Here is a 27,047-nt window from a genome sequence, read left to right on the forward strand (position 1 = left end):
GATTTTGAGAAAAGTGAGTTACCATTTAATTTCCAAAGTGAAGTAACTTGCTTAATTTTGAATGACTTTGCTCTTACACAGGGTTATTTTAGTACCTTACAGCTCTCCATCCTCCTCATTTACAAATACAGACAGCTCAAAGTAGTAGCTACCTACTTTTTACCATAGCAAAAATTATTTGCCCCCATCTCCTCACCAAGTCTCAACCCACTTCTCTCTCCACTCTTCTTTCAGCTTTGGCACCCCCTTCTCACCTATAAATAGCTTCTCATAATATCGGGGAGAAACTGCATATTCCCACAAATGCACTCCATCTTCAGAAATAAAACTCTATGCTAGATATAAAATAGAAAAACTGAAAGGACTACCAGGACTACATATATTAAAAGGAATTATATGCGTACATATATCTAACATTAGTATGCCTGCATTTACCTAACTGCAAAGTGTTCAGCAATAGGAAGTCTTGGGCTAGGAAGAGATCAGCTCATATGTGTGTTTTGCTCCTTTCTCCAGCTTGCAGCAGGGGAACAAACAGACCACATTATGTGCCCCCTATTAGCAGCTGTTCCTGAAGCTTGAAGGAGATTCAGACCTTTTATCCTGACAGAAATTCTCAGGTATTGTCCATATTCTGTGGTGGGTTGTCCCTGGCTGGACGCCAGGTGCCCACCAAGCCACTCTATCACTCCCCTCCTGAGCTGGACAGAGGAAAGAAAATATAACAAAAGGCTCATGGGTTGATATAAGGACAGGGAGAGACCACTCACCAATTACTGTCACAGGCAAAACAGACTTGCCTTGGAGAAATTAATTCCATTTATTAACAATCAAATCAAATAAGAAATAAAACCAAATCTTAAAAACACCTTCCCCCCAACCCTCCCTTCTTCCTGGGCTTAAATTTACTCTCTACCCACCCAGCCCCCAAGCAGCAGAGGGAGTCAGGGAACAGGGGTTGTCAGTTAATCACATGTTGTCTCTGTAGTTCCTTCCTCCTTGCTCTCTTCCCCTGCTCCAGTGTGGGGTCCCTCCCATGGGAGACAGTCCTCCACAAACTTCTCCAACACGACCCCTTCACATGGGCTACAGTTCTTCACAAACTCCTCCAGTGTGGGTCCCTTCCACGGGGTGCAGTCCTTCAGGAACAGGCTGCTCTAGCATGGGTCCCCCACAGGGTCACAAGTCCTGTCAGCAAGCCTGTTCCAGCATGGGCTCCTCTCTCCACGGGGCCACAGGTCCTACCAGGAGCCTGCTCCAGCACGGGCTTCCCACAGGGTCACAGCCTCCTTCGGGCATCCACCTGCTCCGGCGTGGGCCCCTCCATGGGCTGCAAGTTGATATCTGCTGCACCATTGACCTCCACGGGCTGCAGGCGGACAGCCTGCCTCACCATGGTCTTCACCACGGGCTGCAGAGGAATCTCTGCTCTGGCACCTGGAACACCTCCTCCCCCTCCTTCTTCACTGACTTACATGCCTGCGGGGTTGTTTCTTTCATGTAGTCTCACTCCTCTCTCTGGCTGCAGTTGCGCAGGGTTCTGCCCCTCCCCCCCGCCACCCTTCTTAAATATATTATCCAAGAAATGCTACCACCATCACTTGTTGGGCTCGGCCTTGGTCAGCGGCAGGTCCGTCTTGGAGCTGGCTGGCACTGGCTCTATCAGACATAGGGGGAAGCTTCTGGCAGCTTCTCACAGAAGCCACCCCTGTAGCCCCTTGCTAGCAAAACCTTGCCAAGCAAACCCAATACAATTCTTCTGAATAACACCACCCTCAAAGAAACCTCTCACCCAATGACACCATCACAGAAGACTGAATGCAACAGGAATCCTCTGACGCTTTCCTCAGTAGGTCGTCTGCTCTCTACCACTTGCTCCAAAACAGCCAATTCACAGCTTCTGTTGCTGCCTGCTTCCTCCTGAACCTGGATGATCTTAAAAATCCCATATGATTGCTTTCCTTACTTACCCGAGCCACAGCAGCTGCTAACTACTCCTTCGCAGCTGGAATTGCACCTCCTGGATCCTCCCATTGTGAACATGCTGCCAACCATGATGAATGGGACCCGTTATGTGATAAGATCCCAAACAAATGGGTAAGTAGAAACTACTCAGTTCTTAGGGTCACCCCCACAGTATGTGAAAGATAGGCACAAAAAGCTATGAGATACCATAGGATCGCAAAGAAATGTATTTCAGACATCAGAAGAAAGAACATCCTTTTGTACAGTAAATAAGCTAAAACCAGCTGTGAAAAATTAACTTAAGAAATAATAATGAAAATTTGAGGTGCTATTTTCTGTGCTAAAAGAAAAAACTACAGTAATTCAATATTTTATTAAAATATTAGATGATATATTAATCTTTCCCATGCAGAGAAATCATCTCACAAAACCTGAATGTAATTTTTTATTTAAGGTTTCAATTTGTTTCTGTAACTAGAAAGACAGAGAGAGATTCCCAACTATTAAGTATAGTAATAAACTCTCTGTTAAAGACTTTTCCTCCCATCCTAACACAAAGAAACAGAAACTTCAGAGAAAGAAAACCGAATAGCCACACCTAAATTGAAGAGCATATGACTGCTTTTGACATAATTTTATTTACAGTGGAAATGCTCTTGTTATCCAGACTCCAGGACTAACAGGCCTCAGTCTGTTTGTCCAGCCCAGACGGGTATTATGATAATCAGAACATCTTTCTTTCTAGAATTACTGATCCTACAGGATTTCACCCAGGTAACATAGCACATCACAACAACCTAAAGCAAACACCAGCTTTAAGCCGTCTACAAAACTACCCAATCCACAGCTGTCTCAGGGATATCTCCCAAGACACAGTGATTTCAAGCACTCTGAACTGAAGCAAGAAAGGATGACCTCAGCCATATTACCTCAAAGGGCAAGTAGACACTCTCCCTTTGTAATACAGGCCATGTGGAGCCGGCCAAGAAAATAAGTAGCATCACCAATCTTGTCTTTCTATAACATGATTTAAATACTTCAGATGTTCCTACCCTTCTGTTGGAATATAAAACCTGAGGAAGATTCTTCAGACCTCCCCAGCCACAATCTAACACACACTTGAGCAATTTAAATTTAAACATATGGCATTTTCCTTTTTTGGTATTGATCGTCACACATACTGGATCCTTTTAAAGTAGGTATTAAGATATACCTACCCAGGTGTATGAAAAAATCCAACACACTCCAGGGAAAAAGAAACATATTCTTTTAGCACTAAGAACCCACAGAAATTCTGTATCATCAAGGTTCTCTGTGACATTCTAGAAATCATTCATCAAGGAGACAGTCGGCTCCATCAGTTAATAACTCTTTTCCTCTACTGTAGTATTCTCTGCACACCACCACCAGCAGCACATTGTCTGCCTACTTATCTCTAGGCAGTTCCTCTGAAAGATTTAATGCAGTGATTTATATTTTTAAATCCTTTCCATTACTGACTGCATGCAAGTTGAAAACAATTATTAAAAACATGGGAAAATAAACAACCCAGTGCTTATATGAAAAAGAGCATCTGCAAAAATAAACAGTTGTGTGGAAAAAAGCTTTAGCCATTTAAATAGTAACAGAAATGCAACACAGATCACTTTCTTACCAACTCTAAGTCAAGTTGCCCCTGTGAGAAGTTTACTGCCTTCAAAGGCTGGGAAATAGCCAGTTTGCTGCTTCACTTTCGGGGCATTTTTTTGTTTGGTTGGTTGGTTTGGCTGATTTGTTTTTAAATCAATAAAGTGTTATATGGAAACACAATATCTCTCTCTCTCATATACACACATATATACACTTTCTGAAAATATTGGTTTCTTGCTTTTAGACAATAGTACCAAAAGGAAAACATTTCAGAAGACATTAGGGAAGGACACAAAGAGAGATCAGCTTTTCAAACACCCCAGAATAAGTCGTAAGTGATATGAGTCAGGACCTTGGTTCTTATTGTTAAACAAGCATATACCACAGGGGTTTCGTTTTTTCTTTTCTTTAATATAAAACATTGCTTTTCTTAAAAGCAAAAGCAGTTGAGTGACAAGAGAAGAAAGTCCACATACAAAAAATAAAAACCTTCTAAGTCACTGTACACCCAATATATTGGGATGCCATGTTAACCTAATATAGTCATCAGTTCTGACCTTGAGCAAGGACTTCTCTTGCAATCTTGACCTGTATTTCATCAACAACAGCACAAACTGTCATATTTTAAAAACTAAATGTTAAAACAGACAACTTATATATGTAAAAAGTATTTTTTATATATATACACACACATGTACCAAGTATATATCAAAATCTAAGATATAGATACCTGAAACTCCAATGTCACTAAAGCAATCACACCAGTCATTAACCTAACACACTAGCTACCAGTTCAGCTCAAGTTCACAATTCCCACTTAGTATTTTCATGAAACTTTCCCACTTTCAACTTTTATTCTGAAAAAGGAAAGAGCACAAACACACATACAAAAAGACTATTGTAAATACAATTTACAATAGTAACAAAGATTAACAAATTACCAGCTCAAAAGGCATACCTCTCCAATATAGAAGTCTGACAAATTAAGGTAATTTCTAGAACTGCAGTAAAAATTACCATTCCTCCCCCCTGCTCCGCCCCCCAATTTAATGCATTTTCGTTTTGAGTTAAGCCTTTATACCTAACCACTGCAGAGCAAGATAATTTTTGCCTTAACTTCTGAATAGCATTCTTAAACTACTTAAGGTCACTTGCTATGTGCATCTCACTACTTGACAAAAGACATTTTCTGATAAGGATTTAAAGACTTCTTTCTTTTCTTAAGCAAAGTCACATCCATAGGTCTTTTACTGGGATTGCATCAATAGCATGCAAGCTAGGAAGGCAAAATCACAGCTTAATATATAACTAAAGTGAAAGAGCTATACACAGAGCTCGCTGGTAGAGGTACTACAATATATAACACAAATCTCTTATAAGGAGAATTTTGCATTTCAACTTTAAAAGTGTCTAGTGTAAAAACATGTACAAGACCAGGTGACTACAAACATGCCTAAGTTCCACAAGTAACACATCTGTTCACTTTGCTTACAATAAAACCTGAGCTTTTGACCAAAATGAACCTCCCTGAGCTGCAAACAGAATGGAATTCTATCCATAAAGCTTCAATCTGGATGAAGACCAAGAGTAGCCTCTGTGAACATTACTATGCTAATGAGAAAAAAATATTTTAAGGATCCTAGAACACCAAGTGACACATTCTGAAACCATCTTGGAAAGATGAACCAGATAATGACATCCATATCAATTGTCCTTTCTTGATTACTGCTTCCTTCCCATTACAGAGGATAAGTACGTAATTCTCCGTTATTGTCACCTCAGGGTAGCAGCCAGCTTGACCTCAATTATTTTAAAGAAGCAAACAATGAACAGTAAAATTGGAATGACTTGTTATATAATAGTTATTAAGGCTTAGACACACACATCCTATCAATGAAGCTTCAAAGGAGCAAGTTAATTTTCACTTGGCATGTAATTTGCAGACAGAGACACAAAAAGTGACGGAGCAAACAGAACTATACCTCTGACAATCAGGATGGCAGCTAATCACCAGGGCACATTTCCTTTTCTTTTCAGCCCATGCCTCTGCTTTCACAATTCTATTTCTTACCTCAGAGGAGAATAAAAACAAGCTCCTCCAAACCCCCATCAACTATTTAATTCTCTTTTCCCTAACCAGGAATCTACATAATCTCTGAAAATCCACTTGCTACATATCTTCATTGTCTCAGCTAACAAAACATTATTTTCTTTGGGGTTTTGTTTGACTTTTTTTGCTCAGCCTCCTCATCGTGAGCTCCACAGGGTGGTTCCTTGCGAGGAAAGCCTCACAGAACAGAGAGCAAATGTCATTAGGACTGACTCTCAAAGCCAAGTCTAAGACTAAGGAGAAAACAAGGTGTGGAGGAGGCAGTCTGGCTCAACTGTTTGCTGTTGTTCTTTGCAACTCCTTCCAATCTGCTGCTTTCATCGACGCCACTGATTCCACTGGTTGCCACCAGCACATCCATGGGCTATGAGCTCTTCAGGACCTCAGCACAGGCTTTCCACTCCAGGGAGAGGGAGCAGATGTTTTTTACTGACTCCTGTCACGCACTTTTTAAATTGGCTAGATAATTTATTAGTTACTAGACATGATCCTATGCTCCCTTCTTTACACATTCAATTCCTACTTTATATCTTTAAATTCTGTAACTTGGACACTTGCTACACATCCTTACAGTATAATACCATCCTATTTTGTGAGGACAAAGATAACACTCATTAATCATATGATGGACTACAGCTCATTGGTCTACTATCCAGTAGCGTATTAGTCACACCTCCAAGCTCCCTTGCTGTTAGTTGCTCAGCTACTACAATCAGACTTTGCATTTTGCAGGTCTGCATACTATTGCTTTAGCCCAATAAGACTGTTGGATTTGTGGAAGGGAGGAAAAAGGGGAGATGGGTCTTCTTTTTTTTGACAGGTCTGCAAGTCTTAAACATTCCTACCAGTACCAGAGAAGGAAAAGCAACCTACCTTCCCAAGAATTTCTCAGACTGTTGCATCTCAGGTATACAGGAGGAAGTACCTCCTTTCCTTCAATACTTTAAAACAGCAAGAAAAGGAGCTGACCTAACTACCTGTTTTACAGAAGCATCTCTCTGTACAGAAGAACAAAAGACAGGATCTACTTAACAGATCTATCTTGAAATACCAAAGGGTGTATGACATCTGTAATCGTCAATGTTCTCCGGGACTTTATGCAGACACTTTATTTGGATGTTAAACACTCCCAGGGACAACCTGACTGTCCACTGTGAGTTTCTATGGAACTCCGCTTCTTACATTGGGCAAATGGACACCAGAGAGGTTCAAGGCCCTTGCAACACATACGCTAGTTAGTAAAGAGGATCTAGCAGTTCTGGCAGGATCCTTGAGAATGCCTCCAGAAATCTCAGCAAAACAGCTCACCTACTTCAGGCCAAAACAAATCAGAAGCTTCCCTTTGCTACCTCAGGCAGACTCTTTACCACACTTCTTTATGACCACAATTCCAGACTTCAGGTTAAACACATGCGTTCTGCATTCAGTCTGTCCTTCTCCTCACCTGAGAAATGAGTTAGTGACTGACAGAAAGGAAACAGAGCAGGAGGAGGCAGGGGGGATAAATTACAGAAAAGACCTTGGGTCCATAGAGACAGACTAGGACAAGAAGTTCAAATCTTGCCAGAGAATGTTTTAGCAGACAGACAATCTTGGATTTTCTAACTAGAGAATTCTTTTAATTTTAATTAGGACCCTGAGATATTCTGCTTCCCTTGAATGGCTTCATATTTTATGGCTGTTAAAAAAAAAAGGCACTTTTTCTGTCACCCTCCCAAAATTTGCTAGTTATTCTGAGAATCCCTTCTTGCTGCTTAAGATCTGAAGAGAACACTTCTCCCTTCCAAACCAACATAAACTTCACATTCTCCGTGTGGAAGAGGAAGATTTACAAACAAACCAGAGTACTAAAATACTGATCTGTAGGAAAATAAAATCCCCCTGAGTGTCAGCCATCTTGAGTGTTTCACAGAGCTACTCCAAAAGTCTTCAGGTGAGAAGCTAAAGCTTTTCAATAAGAGCTGCCCTGCCACAGTAATTACTCAAGTGAAAGAGCACGATTCAGACAAACTCTATCAATGAGCACTACATTTCCCCACAAATCAGAGTGAGTGGGCTATATGTTTTCTGCAAAATGATCAGTATCAACCTAGCACCAGTCATTTTGCCACTGGAGGGAGATGTCTGGGGATCAGTGTCTACTGCAGGAGACATGACAGATTTTCTTTCTCACCTGTTTGTTAGAGCTCCCTATGGATACTCCACACGTGTAGGTAATGCATGACATTTGCTACCAGTATAAGGTTTGTACCAAAACACAGCTAGTAAGTGCTACATTCCCCTACTGTGAGCTCTTTTCTTAAGCATTTGCTGATCTAACTGCTATATTAACCATGTCCTACTAATGGTCACCTAGTGAGACTTACCATTTAGTACCAAAGATGATTCAAGGGGACTAGGGTGTTGGGATCTTGAGGTAAAACCACAGAGAAGAGAAAAAGTTGACAGTGGCTGCCAATTTCCCCTGCCTTGAGTTGCTTCCAGTGATCCAGAACCAAAAATCAGAGAAGCAAAAGGATGGAGTTTGCTAGTTCAAGGAAGTCTTGGACAGTAACTGGCTGCCACCCAGCCAGCAGGAAGCACACTGTTGTATTTTAAATCACAGAATACAGCACTGAGAGCACAGCTTATAAAAATATTTTATGCAATCGGACTATAAAAGTTAACTCAAAATCTGCAAGGAAAGTCATTAGTTCTAGTGATGAAATGTTGCTCATAAGCAGATGCTATTCTATGGGCTCTTCTGAGTAGCAGTTTTTCCTATACATTTCAGAAGGATCATTTTGGTGAAGTTGATCGCCATAGCACAGAGCTGGAAAGCATATTTTGGTTATCAGCAATTAAGACACATTTGTGAATTTTAAGGATTCAAAAGACCACCTAAAAGGTTGCTGCTAGTCATTAACATCGGCAATCACAGGCAAATTCTATTAGTTTATAGCGATACAGACTACTGTTGATAAAACCTTGGTTTTTTGTATTTTGAGTAAAATCAGTCTTCAGGAGAGAAAAAGCCATGTTGAACTGGAACATAAATTACACATTTGAAAATACATATCTTCAAGGATGAGGAGGTTTATCTCAGAACACATGTTTCTAGAAAATGTAACTAACTTTTTTTATTTCTCACTTTTTTTAAATTATACCATTCCACATGGGAATATATAAACACACATACAGCCATTCAGAGCAGTCCAATATCCTACATAGTACTTACCCAAATTTCTGATGGACACTCCCAGTGCTTCTTCCCTTTCACAACAATGCTTATACTTCCTTTTACCTCCCTTCCAGTTAGCCACCTAGGTTGTAGTGTCCAAGCTTAAAATAAAAATTTCTGTCATTTAAACAAGTCTCTGGTGTGCAGTACACACTGGAATGACCTTCAATTTTAATAAAAGTAGATATTACTTCCCCATCTTACAGTCTATTCGCCTCATGTTTTCTGAAAAGCAAGTGAACTGTCACTATCTAGACTATCTAATCTTGCCATTCCTGAGCCTTAAATAAATCATACCTCTATGACTCATGAAAAAGCATTCCAAATCCACCCCTTTGACCACTCCCCATGTCCCAAGCTGACTGTCAACTGGTTTAAGTTGACACCATTGACTTCACAGCACTGAAGTGATTCAACATACGCTACCATGATTTTGAGTAGCCAATTTATGACATACTGTAATATGGTTGAACTACATTCACAGAGCAACTTTTCCATAAATTCACGTTTTGTGTCTGCCAGCCCAGACCTACCAACGAAACTGCAACTGGGTAACTGGGGATGTCTGTGAGAAAAACTTCAAGCAGTCATCTCGGAACACACTAGAAATCATCAGATCATGCTAAGCAGTGCATGCAAGAATGTAAAACTATGTTTCGTGAACCAAATACATGAGCCATAATAAAAATTAAAAATATTTAATCAGTTACAACTATATATCCAGTACCTGTAATACAAAGCTACTTGAAAGTATATGTCAAATTCAGGCAGATACACTTCAGTTTAGCTGGTTGGATGAAGTGTTGCTAGCCATCATGTCATTAGCCATATTTTAAAAGCATATTGTCAGAAATCAGAATTGCAGCAAAGAGCAGGTAAGCAGCTGCTTAAAAGCGCCTGTGTAACACACACAAGGTTTCTAAAGCATTCAAAACCTGTAAGCCAAGCATTAGGGGTGAAGAACACAATGAGAACATGTAGCAAAAGCTGCTAGAGATCAGGTCTTTGTTAAATAACAGATGAGAGCTGTAGTGTTTACTATTTCCATTTGCTGTAAAATCAAAATGTTTCCTGTATTTCTTAGTGTAGCATGCAGCACTTTGGGTGTTACACAAGGAATTGAAGATTACAGTCAGTCCCTCGATAAATGTGTATAATAATGTAAACTGAATGGTACACTTATAAAATATATGAGCCATTTCTATGGTTATGCAAGTTCCCTCCAGGAGAAAGTAAGTCCTTTCTGTACTTAATATCTGAAACTTGCTTAGCCACTTAATATTAAATTGTCATCTACTACCACTGAATAACATTCAAAAATATCTTCTACTTAATTCAATAAAAATGGCATTTAAGTGTGCTTAACAAAATAGCCCATGTGTCTTGGAAGCATTAATTTGCATTATAGATAGAGTTGTAGAAGATAAGTAAACCTTATCACATTCAGGGTCTGCTAAGGAGACCACTGTTGCACCAGCCAGCCACCCAGAAACCCACACTGAAAGCAAGGCCACTAAACAAGCAGCCATGAGATGTGATACCCTAATCTGAGAAAAGATTTACTGAAGTGTATTTTCTTTAAAACTTTATTTTCAAACTGGCAACTCTGAAGTGAAACTACTGCAGTATTTGTGCTTTAATTGTGAAAGCAAAAAGCCCTGTAGCTTTCAAAAAATGTAGGTAAGTATATGCTATGCTATGCTGTTTTATATATATGTGTGTGTATATATATAAAAAAAACAGTTGAATTCTCTTTTATGTACAAAGTTTAGTGACAGTTTTGAAGGCATACGAAAGCTGGAGACTGAATTCCCTTCAAATCTGATTTCCCTTGAGGTCCTTTGGGAACCTACCATTTACTTAAAATTTAATGAAATATTTTAATAACTGTAAAGAGTAATCTTAGCTTCTCTGCAATTGCTTAAGAAAATCAATGCTGCAGCAGTCTGAACATAGCTATCATAAGTACTGTGTTATCCCTAATTTATAAATTGCCATTAAACGATTGAAAATTATCATTTTTGCACATGCTCAATTACTACTAAACTACAGGCTGAAAAAAATTTTTAATGAAGAGAATCCGTGTTTGCACCATTTATATTTTTTAGATTTTGAGAAAAAATCAGAAATAATGAACCAAGTTAACTCTTGACATAACCTGCATGGACAAACTGTGTAATTTTAGTAGAACATTTGCTCTACAATTCCCATAGCAACCTTAATTCTCCTTGCCTGCGTGTCTGGAATCCAGGGTGACTCAACCTTTGCAAGAACACGAAGTCAAATGCACAGAACAAGGTGTAGTTTAGGAAGGTGTAACTTACATGTACTGTTGGTTAATGTTACTTACTGAATAATTTTTATAAGCACATGCACATTTACTACTTATGACGGCACTAGACTGATACTCCCAGAGATTTAAGTATCCCATATAACCCCTGAGGAGACATGTTTTAACTGATCTTTGCAGTACCAGCTTAGGTAGAATACACAGACACAGGAGATGAGACTTCTAGAGACAAGTCAAGCAGCCTCCAAATAAACTGCCACCAAATAATTTCATCTGCTCCTATATGCTCTAAATTCGCTTTTTGCCTATAAGGATATTGTCCTGGTTTTGGCTGGGATAGTTAATTTTCTTCCTAGTAGCTGGTTCAATGCTGTGTTTTGGATTTAGCATGAGAATAATGTCGATAAACACACTAATGTTTTAGTTGTTGCTAAGCAGTGCTTATACTAGTCTAGGACTTTTTCAGCTTCCCATGCTCTGCTGACTGAGAAGGCTGGAGATGCACAAGAGGCTGGCAGGTGGCTCAGCCAGGACAACTGACCCAAGCTGGCCAAAGGGATATCCCATACCCTTTGACATCATGCTCAGCATATAAGCTGAGAGGAGTTGGTCAGGGGCAAGCGGCCACTGCTCAGGAACTGGCTGGGCATTGGTCAGCAGGTGGTGAGCAACTGCACTGTGCATTGCTTCCTTTGTATATTCTGTTATTGTTATTATATTTCAATTACTAAACTGTTCTTATCTCACAAGTTCTCGTTTTTACTCTTCCATTTCCCTCCCCCTTCCCACCCGCAGCAGAAGCGAGTGAGTGGCTCTGTGGTGCTCAGTTGCCAGCTGGGGTTAAACCACAGCAGATACGGGTAGCAGCCCATCACACTAATATTGCTGAACAGCCAGAAGAATATTTCTGCATGCTTGCACTGGTATTTTCATAATGTACAAAGAACACAATTTTCTAGAACTGGGGCCCATATTAATTCAGAAGAAAGTGCAATGATAATATCTGCAGCTGCCCCTTTTAGCCCTCGTGTGGTTTGAAACTGGTTTATACAAACCAGTTTGTTTATACAAACGAATTATAATGGCTCCTGTTAAAGCACAGCTGGGAGCAACCCTTTCAATAACAGCCGGCTCAGCTGTAACTAAGCTGTTAAACTATCTGTAACACAAGTTTGTGTTACAACACTTGCCAATTCAAAAAGTGTTTCTAAGCACAGTTAAATAGCTGTAGTGTAAGTTACACGAGCACATTCTACGCCAAATAAATATCAACAGCTGAATTAAGACTATGGCCTTCCACACTTCCTATTGACTTTGGCGGACACAGAACTGGTTCAGAGGTTTTCTGCTACCTTCACTACCACTATCCAAGAAACCGTTGCTTTCTGAGAAACAGCTATGGTTTTGGTCTGGGTTTTTTGCACGCACTTTTTCATTATCTGTTTTAGACAAACTAGACATTAGCCCCCGTTTTCCACACTCTGCTAATTAAAATGAAAAATTTGTGACAATGAGTTTGCAGACAAATGAAAGTGTAATACATTAGATAGATAGATAGATAGATAGATAGATAGATAGATAGATAGATAGATAGATAGATAGATAGATAGATAGATAGATAGATAGATGCATGCATGCATGCAGTGGTATTAAGATGTAACTTATTAAGTAACATATCTCATTTTCTGACCAGCATCCATCTATAGCTACAGACTATCTACTTTGTATATATGATATGATGCACTTGACTGAAGATGAGCGAAAGGATGACCCTGTACTTTTAATTTATTATGGATAGTGGGGGAGTGGGAGGAAGATATTTTAAATACAAGCCCAGGAAAAACTGGAGATCTATACCTAACAGAGGTTCCTCCTCCGTATTCTCTTCTCTTTCCAAAATTGGCACTCGCTGTACCACCATTATTTGATCAAATGGAACGAAAACAGGATACTTAGATTTCAAAAGTGAAATGCTATAAGCACTTTCTGCAGTATCTATAAACTACTAAGATGAAACTACCCAGGTGAGTCCAACTGAGATATCTCTAGAAGATATTACAATACTGAGTTTTAAAGTGCGGGAAGACTCTAGTTTAAAGAATCAACCACAAACTCACACAAAGAAAGCACCACAAAGCTACTTTTCATACTAAAATATGTCTAGAAGGAAAAACTGACATTTAGGTAATTAGCTTCACGTCTGCCTAGCAAAACCACAGCAGCACAGACTTTAGCAATGCTATAGCAGCCACAGTTCACGGTTATTGGGCCCCTCTCTCATACAGCACCTACATTACTAGGCCAGAAAGAGGGAAGTCAGCATAGCCTACCAGTCCATCCTACATCCACACCTTTTAGTTAGATGAGCATGATGAAGCATTTTCATCTTCTAAACACAAATATTTGATTTATAAGCCGTGCAGTCCTGAAGGTCATCTTTGTCACAAAGCTAGCACTCATCTTCCCACACTCTAAAAATCAAGATGAGAACTGTCAGTGAAAGCAATAGATCTAATATACAGTACTTCTCCCTGCTTACAGAGATTTATCAAATTAATCAAAATTATACACCTACTTTCAAAAACAATTCAATTATTAGCAGAATTTTAAAAAAATAGTCTTTGTGCATACCTCACGTTGTTTATACATGACGTCCTGTTCAAATATCCAAATCAATAATTTTTTACATGCACCCTTACTTATCACATAACCTCAATGGTATGCCAAACATCAAGAGCTGCAGCATTCTTTTTGCTAGAACTGGCATTAGATTGCTTCTCTTCTTATGCATTGACCTTTTTATGTACATACTTCCAGAAAAACAAAAGGACAATTAAAAAAAAAAATTAAAAGCAAAACTTGACTTTTTCAAAGTTGAAAAGTAAAATTTGGCATGGAACAAAAATCATCAGTTTTTACCCTACTACCAGCTTAAATGTTGATTACAAAGTTTTACCATCAACATACAGCTCAGTTTACGTCTTTGTGTGTTCACATACATGAAAGTCCTGTGAGTCCGAATGTCTCCCTACGTGTTTAAAGACTGTACCTGCTTTGCTCACCTACAATGCTGCCTGTGCAGTGCTGTAATTCCATAACAGAACAAACGGTTCTCCACGGACAACTCATCCTTTTCCTCTATCAATATCTAGTCACAGTTCCTAATTTTGCTGTCCAAATATTATAGTGACAAGAATACGCCCACCTCTCGCTTGAAAATTCCCAGAGTGTTCTAGAAGTAACTCTTTCTCCTAGTACACACATAAAACTGGACAATTGTGGCCCCACAAAATTGCAGTAAAACCCCACTCCGTGAAGCCCTAGGTGCAAGTCCTAGATTTTCCTATACCATAAGGGAGGAAGCAAAGAACTACCAGCTAGTTACATAATCCCTGCAGGAATTGAAAGGTAACCATTTTTTTATATGACAAAGGACATGCAAGAGGCAGCAGGACTGCCATCTTACCAAAAAGCAGTCCTCTCCAAATTCCAGAACTGCCCACTGGCACAGAAAATGGATGTCACACTGGTGGAGGCCCCATGAGATCTGTATCTCACTATACCAGCTGTTCAGAAACACATGCTGATGACTAGTTCACCGTAGAGTATCACACATTGTAACAAACACATTTCAAAGGGATCAGAAATTCCTCTATCAGCTTTTTAAAATTATGGAAAAAATATTTCTAGACTTTTTTTTGTTAACCCCATTTAACTTCTCTAAATTTCTGTAAATAAGTTACTACAAAACATTCACATACTGCAAATCTTGGTTCTTTAACAACAATGGTAACGTTGGCAAAGGTTGTACAACAGTCAGACATTCTCAGCCAAAATAAACACCATTCCAAGATGGAGCGTGCCACTATCACCTAGTTCAATGGCAGCTAAAATTTAATATGAGGTGCGATATGGCCACTTGGCTTTATGTTCCAGTTAATTTTAACTGACTGCAGTAAAGAATTCTGCAAGTATAACTCTTACCACAAATTGCTAAGAGGATAATAATATGCATAGTTTAAAAAATATAATTCAATTTCAAGACCACACACACACTTAGGTTACCATAAAATCACTTACTAAAAAATAAAAAAATTTTTTTTAAATCACTTGAAAGCATCCCTTTAACTCTAAGTTATGGCCCAAATAAAGAGGTAGGATCTTGAATAATTCTGCATAAAATGCAACACATAGTAGATCAGCCCTCTCAAATTAATGGATGGTGAATTTCAGTTTTGGTGTGATGTTCCATAAATCAGTATGGACTGGACTATTAACATGAAGTTAATACAGGCAAAAATCTAATTTAAGACCACAGTATTATTTTAAACAAAAAAAAAAAACACATTATGATGAAAAGTCATACTCCTGAGTTTTTCAATTTAATGCTATACAAAAGTAGCTTGAGTATTAGAAGGTTTTATAGCAGAAAAAAGCTCCATACTCAATTTTAACTTACCAAATATTTGAAAAAAAAAAAAAAAAGGTAAAGTTCTAATTTCATAACAGAAACATTACATGTGTCATTTTGGACCTATGCAGTTGCTTTTACTACCTTTACAGAATTTTGCACATCAGTTTGGTTCTAAATATACCTCTCCACTATAATTTATTTTACACTAAAATTCTCTATGTTATCTAAAATAAAAAATTATAACAGCCAGAACAAACAACAGAAGGAAACAATGTATTGTTTATTCTTACTGTGAAAGGAGAAAAGGGGAAAAAGAACAACCAAGTATTGCCAAATATCACTGAATCATGTCAAATATAGGATTACATTTTGTCCTATTTTCAACATGGAGATACACTTCACTCTTTGCAAATAACATGGCCAAATTAACCTGTCCAGAGTAGCAATTTCAAGTTCAGTGCTTCCCACGGATACTGCCTGATCTAGTGAAGACCATACAACCCAAGTGAAGGATACCCCTTTTGCAGCTCTCCTGTTCCTCACAAATCTCATATATAACGTTGTAATACTACCAGAACATTGTTTTAAAATTTAAAGAAAATACAGGCCGCTTCTAATTTTCCAGAAGCATAACAGTTCTGTCCATTTATTCAACTACTGTATTTTACAAGATGTAAAGTTATTTAATGTAGCCCTGTTTACAGTACAATTAAAAAAAAGCACCTATTTGCATGTCAAAGCTTCAATGACTTCATTCTATAATGGGAATACTAAAAATCATGCCAAACAACTTTCAAATAAAAAGGAAAGACTTGGGTGTTGAGGAGGGGATTAACTCTCTCCTATTGTATATTAGTTCCTATTTATTTCTCCTTGCTTCAGATTCTGGACCCATCTCTTTATTCATAAATTTTACAAGGGAGGGTAGATCTAACCACATTGACTCATATAGGGAACAAGAATATTGCCTGAAAAAACAGGCAGCATATACCCAAGTCTACTGCATTCACTCTGAAAAAGGGAAGAGAAGGAAATGCACAGAGCATGACATTGAAATTTGCCTGCTTCCTTAATCTGGAAAAACAGAGACTTATCCTTTCACACAATGGAAACAAGATCAGTGAAGCTGCCACTTTTCACATGAGACTGGGAAAGAGGGAAGAAGGACTGATTTTTCCACTGATATGCTCTTCTTTAAGAAGAGCCACACAAAAAAAGAAAAATCCAGTACACAAAAAGGTGAAGTTCACACACCTCCTTATAAAATTTTCTTCTGAATTGTTTACCTCAGCGCCATTTCTGCTCCCCACCCCAAAAAACCCACTCATTTCTTTTAACCTTCAATCATTATCGTATGTTCAACATATAAGTTCTTTTTTATTGCAGCCCTCAAGTTGTTCTCACAGGATTTGGTGCTGCAGCTGAGGTATCAATAACATCAAACATAGCAAAATAATTATCTTCCATGATTACAGATTAAAGTCCTGTAATATTTACCTTTACTGGAATGACATCACATTGCAATACACTGCAAAGAAATGAGTCAGCAACCTCCAGGCCTTTTCTACAGGGATGATACCTAGCCACTTATTCCCTATTTTACTATAGGCTAGTATTTATTTTTTCCTTCCCAAGTGTCGTTCTTTGCATCTGTCAACTTCTTCCCATCCCAACTTATTATGATCAGCACATATACTAATTCCCTCTTAAATTCCTTTCAGCCCTACCCAGCTTCATTTGACAAAGCTGCGACAGCTCCCACTGTTTATTTTATTAATAGGTTTACGGTGCACTCTGAATTCAGCCTATGAGAGCAAATACATTTAGTAAGGTAGAAACAACTTTGGGGAGATGATTGGTAGGCAGAGACCAGATATTCTCATGAAAAACAAACAGGTCCGTGTTTTCTATAATGTAAAGAAAACATGGGTGACATTCAGACAGTGCTCTTCAGAGCAAGGAATGACTATTGTTAATACAACAGAGGATACAAGGGAAGTTTTGACTTTTAATGTTACTAGAATAAAAACAAGCATTCTTCATCAGGATGTATAATCCAAGTCTTCATTGTGAGCACACACTAAGAATTTATTAAAATTCTTAATATGAAAGGTCTCCATTAATAAAACATTTAGGGAGCATAAACTTTAAAGCAGAGTCTTGAGATTGCAACTTGAAGGACTGGGATAGATATTTTAAACCCATGTGATTAAAGCAGCTACGCTGTCATCAGTTTCTTTGGTAGAAGGGGTGGGAGGGGAACCTACAGAGGCACTATTGGAGAATAGCAAGAAGTTCAGACAAAGCAAAAATAATTAGGGATGAAAGAATGATGAAAGTGAGTCCTGTGAAAGTCTGCCATACTATTTAAGCTTAGAATTCTGTACTTTTTTTGTTGCCTGGAAGACAGACTTAAACCAGCATATGAGTTATACTTCTTAAACCATGGTAAACATGCTTTCTTGTTCGCTTTTCGTGTATTTAATGTGGACAAAGCATCCTCCATCACAAAGCCAGCAACAGAAACCTGACAACAAAGTTAAGACTATAGCCATAGAGAAACATACATACATACACACTCATATATACACACACATACAGCAGACTTCAAGCTGAACCAGAACTAAACACCACCTTTTGCTCAGTGAGGGGGTCAAAACAAAGCAATCAGACATATAGTAGGGAACAAAGAGAATTGTTAATTTGTCAGACTTGATTGCTTATTCTAAAGCAAAACAAGCATTCAGAAGTTATAGCAAAACAGCAGATTTTTGTCTCTTACCTCTCTGACTTCATGGAGTTGACCAGAACGCTGGCTCTTCGCTCTTCGAGCAGCTGCAGGTGATTTGTGATGTGTGATGGTTACAACAGTTGGCCCACTTTGATTCATATGTTTTTGGCCACTAGGAGATGCAGAATTAGCTGTCCCAGGCGGCAGCAGAGATGAGCTTCTACTTCGTGAGGATGAAATGCTCTAGAACAAGCAATGGGATGTTGACATTAGTACCTTTACGTAAGTAAATAATTTACAGTTCAGGCTATAGATTTGCACTGTTCTATTTGCCTCACAAACCTAAATCTGGAGGTGTAACTTTGCTCAGGACTGATTTATTCCTCCTGAACCATCTGCAATGTTCAGCAGGGATCTTCCTGGAAACACTGTGACTATCGCCTTTGTTTCCTGGATTGTCTGAAAACTGGCCTTCGCAAAAACCTTCACAAACTCTGACATATTAACACTCTGCTAAGTTCTTACGACCATACTTTTTAGGAAAGATTAGAAAGGATTTTGCAGACAGAGCAATAATGCCAACACAAATACTTTTAATGAAGCCATTGACCTATAATTCACCGAACTGGTGTGAACAGCAAAGAAGCAGAAAAAAAAATCTTAATGCTTTCACCTTATGAACTTTTGAAACCATGCAGTGCTGTTTCCAACATTAGAGGAGCTGCAATTTTGGCATGACCGATCCACGCACCAATTAAACACTAACATTTAAAACAAAACATGGCTTCAACAGTCAACATGTTTTGGAGTAAGTAAGCAAGCTTGGGATAAATCCTACATACAAAAAAGACCAGAAATCAATCTCCCAACAGTATCTGCAGTGTGAATACTCTTAACATACAAACTATGAAATCAGTCTGAACATTCAAGAACTTTTTCTGTTCTTATTTAACTGTTTGCCAGTGCTGCCATCTTGGTTTGTTTTCTGCAACCCTCAAACCAGAGTATTCCTGGAGGTCTTTAGGACAGCAATTCCCAAGCAAGCTCAGGTGTGCACTAGAGCACCGTGGAACATCATATATAAAAATGTAACATAAAAAAAGGTTTTCCCTTTTATTTGAGCTGTTGATTGCATCTGTAAGGTTAAAAATTGAAACAGAGTAACTCTTACCTCCTGAAACACAAACCACCTCGGAGAGTGACATTTATCAGCACCTTCTTAAAATGAGGTAAATATACAGCCCTATGGGTGAAATACCATTTTGCCTCTCCTACAAACCCTGCACAAGGAATGATGGCAGCCTTCAACATTGCTAAGACAGTTACCATCGATGTGGGGTACTACTCTTGAGTCTGCTGGCAAGTGCACAAAAATATTACTCAGGTACAGTCTCTCTCTTTATCCCTTACAAGTCAAACTTTGCAATTCTGTGGTAATTTCATTAAAAGACTTTAAATCCAAGGTGGACGGGTTCCAATTAGCACTGGAATTAAAGTCAGGCATCACGTTACTGCTACACTGACTGTAAATGACGACGCAGATTATGCAGCACTGCCAAGAAGGAAGAGTGAAGTAAGTTACATGATCCCTCTGCTGCCCCCACACAAAACCAGACTTCAGAATTTTTAAGGCATTTGAAGGTTTAAAAAAAATGGGTTATTACATTCCCAGTGTGCAAAGAGCTGCTATACTCATAGTAATAAGCATTATTCCACTGGTCTCAATTTACATTTACTAAACACTTCTAAGAATGATGGTCTGACTGTTTTTGCAACAAATATATTCTTTACCACCGTGACTAATAAGATTGTAATAAGCATCTGTAGAATCACATATTCAAAAACTATCCATCCTGGCTGATAATTCACAGCTGGCATTTCTGCATAAAAACTGGATTTGACTGTAAGGCAAAAAAGAAGCATGGGGGTGGAATTTGTCACAAGGGCACAGAATGTTGTCAGGTTTTCAAATCATCTTCCATTTGTAAGAGCACTGCTTAGACATAACTACAATTAAAATCAGAGCCAGAGGAAAAGGTATTTGGGAGAAGGAAGGGGACAAGGGAAACTGGGTGTGATTGAATACCCTTTTTTAAATAGAAGTTACACAGAAAAAGGCTATCCCTAGTATATAATAGCAGAACATACTTACTGATGTTTCCTTTTCAAACTGACTAGCATCGGAACGCTTCTGAACTAAATTTATGGTGCAGAAGAAGAACAAGATAAGTTCATATTTTTTCAGCATAAGATCAACTTATCTTCCAGTTTAATAAAAGTTATTTTGTTTTTAGAATGAAGTCTCAGAATCACGGACATTCTAATATCATGCAATCACAATATTAAAAATACATGACTGCCACCTTCATATAGCTAAACTGATCCTAAAACTCAGATAAACAGCCACAATATAAAACAGTAAGTTTATCCATTAGTTTTGTCTGAAAGAAAAAAGAAAACAATGTTCTGTGAGAAGTTAAGTTTTACTGGGGGGGGGGGGGTGGGGGTGGTGGTGGAGGAAGAGTGGGTGGGAGTAGGTCTGCAACTAACACGAGTAACATAAAATGAATACGGAAAAATCCATGCAAATACAGAATACAAAAATAGATGCCAAAATAATCTCATTTAACCTGCACGCTTTGAGACCTATGTTCATAATCTGAAATGCACATTCATTCTGTGGTAATATCTGTATCATGATATTATATTGCAATTCGACGCTATTTTTCCTCAAGACAGTGTTTCAAACTGCAGTGAACTATCTGAAGCTGACCCATGGATCACAGCAGACACTTTAACTGCACACCTCACATTTTCTCTCATCATGTTACCTAGCACGATACACCTTTCACCAAACCCCACTTACGCTTAGGACTGATAAATCTGGTAGTGAACTATTAGTACAAAAGCAGCTAGCTAGCTGCATTTTTTTAATTGCCTTTGTATCACAGATAAGTAATGAACACACAGATATGCCCATCATTTTAGGAGTCTCTTAATCCAGATCAGATATTTGTCCTGCAAGATTTGCTCTAGTTTGTATCACAACTCACTCGGCTACACCAACTATACTCCTAAACTGGGACTTGAGGCAGAATAAACAGTCCATGTGACCACAGTGCATTTAAGATGGCTTTTCATTAAATTTTTGCAAAGGCATGTGGCAGCTCACAGCAACGGTTGTTGGTAGATATTTAGGGCATGGAGTCAGGAAATCAGTGGAGCAAGAGAAAAATCAGGAAGAACAGCCCATCTATAGTTTCAGTAGCAGGTAGTGCTCAAGAAGGCCGTCTTGCTACAGGGACACTAGGTAACCCCAAATCTCTACATGTAGAAGTTCACAGCCTGGCAAGGGCTGACCATGTCATACTGCCTGGCATGCCTGACATTCAGCTGCATGCCTTGCCCTGCAATAGTGCTGTGTGGTTTCTAGGGCGAGATCACCTCTGCCAGTGAGCCTCTCCTAAAGTCTTTTCCTTCCCCTCTCAGCACAAGGTAGTTATATATCCTACATAGCTCACTGAGTCAGAAAGATTGGCAATCTTGAATTAGCACCTACAGCCAGAGTCTGCACCAAATATCAGAGCGAAACACATTGGTTTCAATGGCTCCTACAGGTTGATAAGAAAGTTTTCATCACCTCTTTGTTTTCCGTCCATTTATACCCTTCATCAAACTATTGACCCAACATTTCTGGCCAACGTGCTAGAAAACCCCATCAGGCCACGATGCAAATCCTCTAGCATCTAATTTGAGATTATTTAGCACAAACCCTAAATGACCTCAGCACCAAGACCTCTGGCTACCCATGAAGCTATCCGTAGGCAAGGCCCCATGATAAACGTAAAAAACTTCAACTCACAACTTGCAAAAGCAGTCACACACAAAATGCAGATGAACGTCTGCAGGAGACAAGTTTCTACAACCACTTAAAACCTTTTGAAGGGTGACTCCACTACTATCCTGGTTTCAGCTGGGATAGATTTAATTATCCTCCTAGTAGCTGGTATGGTGCTGTGTTTTGGACTTAGTATGATTATAATGCTGATAACACACTGATGTTTTAGTTGTTACTAAGCAGTGCTTACAGTAGTCAAGGACTTTTTCAGCTTCCCGTGCTCTGCTGACTGAGAAGGCTGGAGGTGCACAAGGAGCTGGGAGAAAGCACCACCAGGACAGCTGACCCCAGCTGGCGAAAGGGATATCCCATACCCTTTGACACCATGCTTAGTATATAAGTTGAGAAGGGTGGGCCAGGGGGCAGCGACAGCTGTTTGGGGACTGGCTGGGCATCGGTCAGTGGGTGGTGAGCAACTGTATCATGCACCATTTGCTTTTATTATTACTATTACTACTACTACTACTGTTTTCTCTAATTTATTTCAATTATTAAACTGTTCTTATCTCAACCCACGAGTTTTCTCATGTTTACTCTTCCAATTCTCTCCCCCATCCCACGGGGGCAGGGAGTGAGCAAGCAGCTGTGTGGCGCTTAGTTGCTGGCTGGGGTTAAACCACCACAACTCTTCAGTGCGACAGAGAAAAGCAGCAGAGCACTGTGCCTACGCCATCCAAGGAGGCAGAGGTGGCAGCTAATTTCTTCTGACAGCTTCTTCCTGCCACTGCCAGAAAAGGCGTCTCCAAGAACTACACACTCAGCCTCTTATGCGCTTCTGCATCTTACAACACACTGTCAACACCTATGTCCCAGCCAAGTACTTGGCTCCTCTTTGGAGAACTTCTTCAGATTAAACACTGGGAATGACAAGCATCTCTTTCGCACTGATACACAGCTGTGCAAAAATCAAAATTTTCCAATTTTGTTAAAATGTTAAAATCTATGTGATGTTTTCCACAGCTAAAAGCACTCTAATTGCACATCATACTACAACAGTCATTAAAGTCGCTTTTCCAGAAAATCAAAGCAATGACAGTAACTGATGAATCTTTATTCCTAATACCCTGCTCTTCCCTCTAGCACTGCTCGTATGACTGATCTGCCCCTCTAACTATTATCATATCTCATTTTCTTTGGTCCTACTGCTTTCTGGTTTGCAAGTAAATAAATAAAAACATAGTGAAAAGTCTGATGAAAGGAAGACATAAGCTCTTCAACAATTAGTAATGCATGGTGCCAATGAGTCAAGAAATCCACAGGCTGAAGCATCCCAAAAGGATTACAAATATCCTTTCCTGCGGCTACACTCTACCATTGCTCCAACTGTTTGCCTGCTAATAAAATGAAACTAATAAAAGAATAATAAAGAAGCTAATAAAAGATTAATTTGTAACTTATGTTCATCTTGGTTTTATGACCTAAAGCTAGCTAAAGTATGCTTAGCTAACATAGGTTTGGGTTAAAAATTTTATTTTAGTAGACTGTCCACCTCCAAGATAAAGCAGCAGTATGATGAATGCTTCCATTTGGATGTCAAAAATCCTAACAATTAAAAATAGTGTAATTGTGGAGTAGTAACTCCCAACTATACTAATGTTTTCATGATTCATCATCCCTGGAGATTGCCCTTCCTGCTCACAAAGAAGCTCAAGTGTTTTTCACCATTTACCAGAAGCAGTTTCGTTTATTTTGTAAAGTAAATGCAACGTTCCGGAGATCGATAAACTAATTTCTGAAGTGAATTGTCATATCTGTTTATGGCTGATAATCATCATTTTCACAGGCAGTATGCCACAGATGTTTTCTACAGAATAACAAATACCGACATAACATTCCTTTACTCCTCTGCATATACACAGCACAGAAACAATCCCTGCGTGCAGCTTTAGGGCAATGAGAAGTCACATGCTATCAGAAAGTAATTATGATTTTGAGACACCACCATTCAGTATTTTAACTCCCATCTACTTCTTTTCCAATGCATCCTAAGTAAACAGACACTGAAAAGAGAAAAATATGGACAGCTATCTGTTTAATTTACATTATGATCATTCACAAATACTAAAATGCAAATGACTGAATCTACATAATAGCCAAACTCCAGCACTGCAAAGGGACCAGCTTATGATATGCTTTGCACATTTATGTAAAGCACTATCTACAGTACTAACTTTTCTGACAGATTATAGTGCTTCATCATCTTCAGTAAGGCAATACATGTGTCTGCTTTTAAGCAAGAGACTATGATAGTCGTTCCACCATAAAATCTTTTCTTTGTCAAGAATCATTTGGGCAAGTTCATGGTCAGTCCTAAACAGATTTTTTTTTCCATTTCTGTAGAAAGATTTTGAAAGCAGAGAGCTGTGAGCAACTCTTACCTTCATGCAGCTTCCAAAGGGAGGAAAAAAGGTGTCAAACACACACATATCTACAGCCAAGCACTGCTTCCTTCTCAGCCTCACCACTGTAAGGACTTCCAAAGCATGTTTTAATTGGAAGCACCATTCTTTAGTTGACTTTTATAGGTCAGAGACGAGAAGAGGAAGGCGACAATCATACCAGAGGAAGGAAGAGCGAACTTGCTCAAAAGGAAGAGAGGTTTGATGTGCATAAAAGAATAAAAACAACACTCACACTTGAAACTTTCAGTAATCTGGCTTTATGGAAACCGTTATCATGCAGATGTTAAAAATACCCAGTGAATAATCCATTTAGATATTTAAAAGCAATAAGAAACCTGATAAAACTGAAGAAGGGCCACAAAGGTCTATGATAGCCATTCTTCCAGCTGTGGAGAAAAATTACACATCTGCCTCATAACAATTTGATAAAAGTGTTGACCTCAAACTTTCCAGCATTACTACAGGTGCTGTTTCACATTACAGCTAAACTGCTACTGCAGTTGCCACTGAAAGGGGCAGGTTTGGACTTTTTTCTCCACCATCTCTTCATGCTGGCTCTGAGGCCCATTTGACCTCATGGAACACCACTCCAGGGAGTTAAACCAGAAGAGAAACCGACATAGACACATATACAGAATTTTCTGCTGATTTATCTCCCCAAACTGCCTTTTCAAAGGGTTGGATGATGGTTTTAACAGGCACCAGGAGCACTGCTTGAGGGGAAAGAGATGACAGTCCCTCACAGAGGCATCCAGTCATCAGGTTGGCTCAGTTTTATGTATGAAGCCTCAGACTAAACCAGAGAAAGGTTAGGGTTTGGCCAGATTCATTTCAGCTGTCCTCCATCCAAAAGGAAGAAGAGAGCAGGGCTTTACCACCAGGGGCTGCTGGAAGCAGAGTCCAGTTTCCCCTATGTCAATGCTCATCCGATTCCTCAGTCAGGTCAGGTAACTAAGACCTTTTTAGTAGGATGCTGCTTTTTCTGTTTCTGATGCCTAAGCTACCGCAGGACCAGAAACACAACAGAGCCCACACAAGGGGTGGCAGCAGAAGGAAGGGAATTGGCGTGACATTAACAGCTGCAGGGAATGAGCAGATGAGTTATGAAACCACATCATCCAATTTTTAGCAGCTCCAAACCAGAAGCCTGAACAAGGGTGGGTCTACCTCCTTATTCTAGCACAAACGTAAGCGGAAAGTTACAGTCTGAGCATAATTTAAGACAGAAGCACTTCATAAGATAAAGGTTTCTGTTCTCTGCCGCATTTTTGATACACACTGAGAAATACAAGGGTGATATGCCAATCCAGCAACTGATCCACATGTTGGAATTAAGAATTGGTATAAAAACCCCTGTGTTTGTTTTTAGTAGTGCCTTTACAGACATCATCATTAAAAAGACAAGAAAAAAGGGTTATGAAACACAAGAACTAACAAGCTTGTGACAATTTATGGATATAAAATTATTCTTGGAAGTTACCACAAAAATTATGCATAAGCCTACTTCTTCTTGGAAGCTTTTTATACCACTGAATTCCAATTTGACTTATGTTTTAATTAGAACTTGTACAATAATATTCACTTAGAATAGTCTAAAAAAAAAAGCAATCCTATCCAGACATAGAAGACACCTTCCAATACAGTGTGATTTGGCATTCTGTGGAGGTTGAGCAATCAGTAATTAAGGGAAATGAGACTTGTATGGGAATACCAAGAACTTTAAGACTATCTTACAGCACGGGAATTATTTGCCAGAGAAAATTATCCTGTAACTGCTTTTTTTATCATTAAGATGTAAAATTTAATGAAACAAAGTGACAGGCTTGGCTTGTGTTACATCCACTTGTTAGCTGCATAGCTCACCTTTGGACCATTCATTAGGATGCAACTAAATTAAGTCATTAGTATACAGCTTTTTTTTCCTAGTTTTTTTTTTTTTTTTCTTTTAATCACTGCTCTGCTTAATTTCCACCATCACTACAGTCACCAACTGAAGGTTTAAAGACAGCAAGTCATACAGTAGCTTTCTGAAGCAGGCAGTAGCTCTGAAAAAGAAAGGAAACCAGTGCTGATCTGGATCCAGTGCAGGAGGAAGGAATGCTCTCCTGTGAATATTTCATAGAAACAGTGACACAGCTTCAGCTTTGAAAAACATTCTTGAAATTCTCATGTTTTCCTATGAATCTACTTCCAATAATACCTATTCAGGATTTTAAAAAATGTGTTCTCTTTCCAATATTAAAGACCTGTAGCTAAGAGCTGCTTCACTTGTATTCTTGGGAACCTTCCCACTGCTTGCCTGGTTATCCTATTATTTTTCTCCAGTTAACCTACATCCCACTTGCATAACATAAAGCACGCCCCTCACTGTGTATTTTACACTTCCCA

General features: G+C 39.0%; 1 protein-coding gene across 1 annotated transcript in view; it reads right to left on the reverse strand.

Moving 5' to 3' along the window:
- OSBPL10 (oxysterol binding protein like 10) overlaps positions 1 to 27,047 on the reverse strand; it is a 121,908-nt gene that overhangs the window by 52,982 nt on the left and 41,879 nt on the right. Inside the window, exon 4 of the mRNA XM_075083299.1 lies at positions 18,411 to 18,602. Coding sequence (XP_074939400.1) covers positions 18,411 to 18,602 — 192 coding nt within the window. The remainder of the gene's footprint in view (positions 1 to 18,410; positions 18,603 to 27,047) is intronic.

The sequence above is a fragment of the Phalacrocorax aristotelis genome, chromosome 2 (assembly GCF_949628215.1).
Source record: "Phalacrocorax aristotelis chromosome 2, bGulAri2.1, whole genome shotgun sequence".
NCBI lineage: Eukaryota > Metazoa > Chordata > Aves > Suliformes > Phalacrocoracidae > Phalacrocorax > Phalacrocorax aristotelis.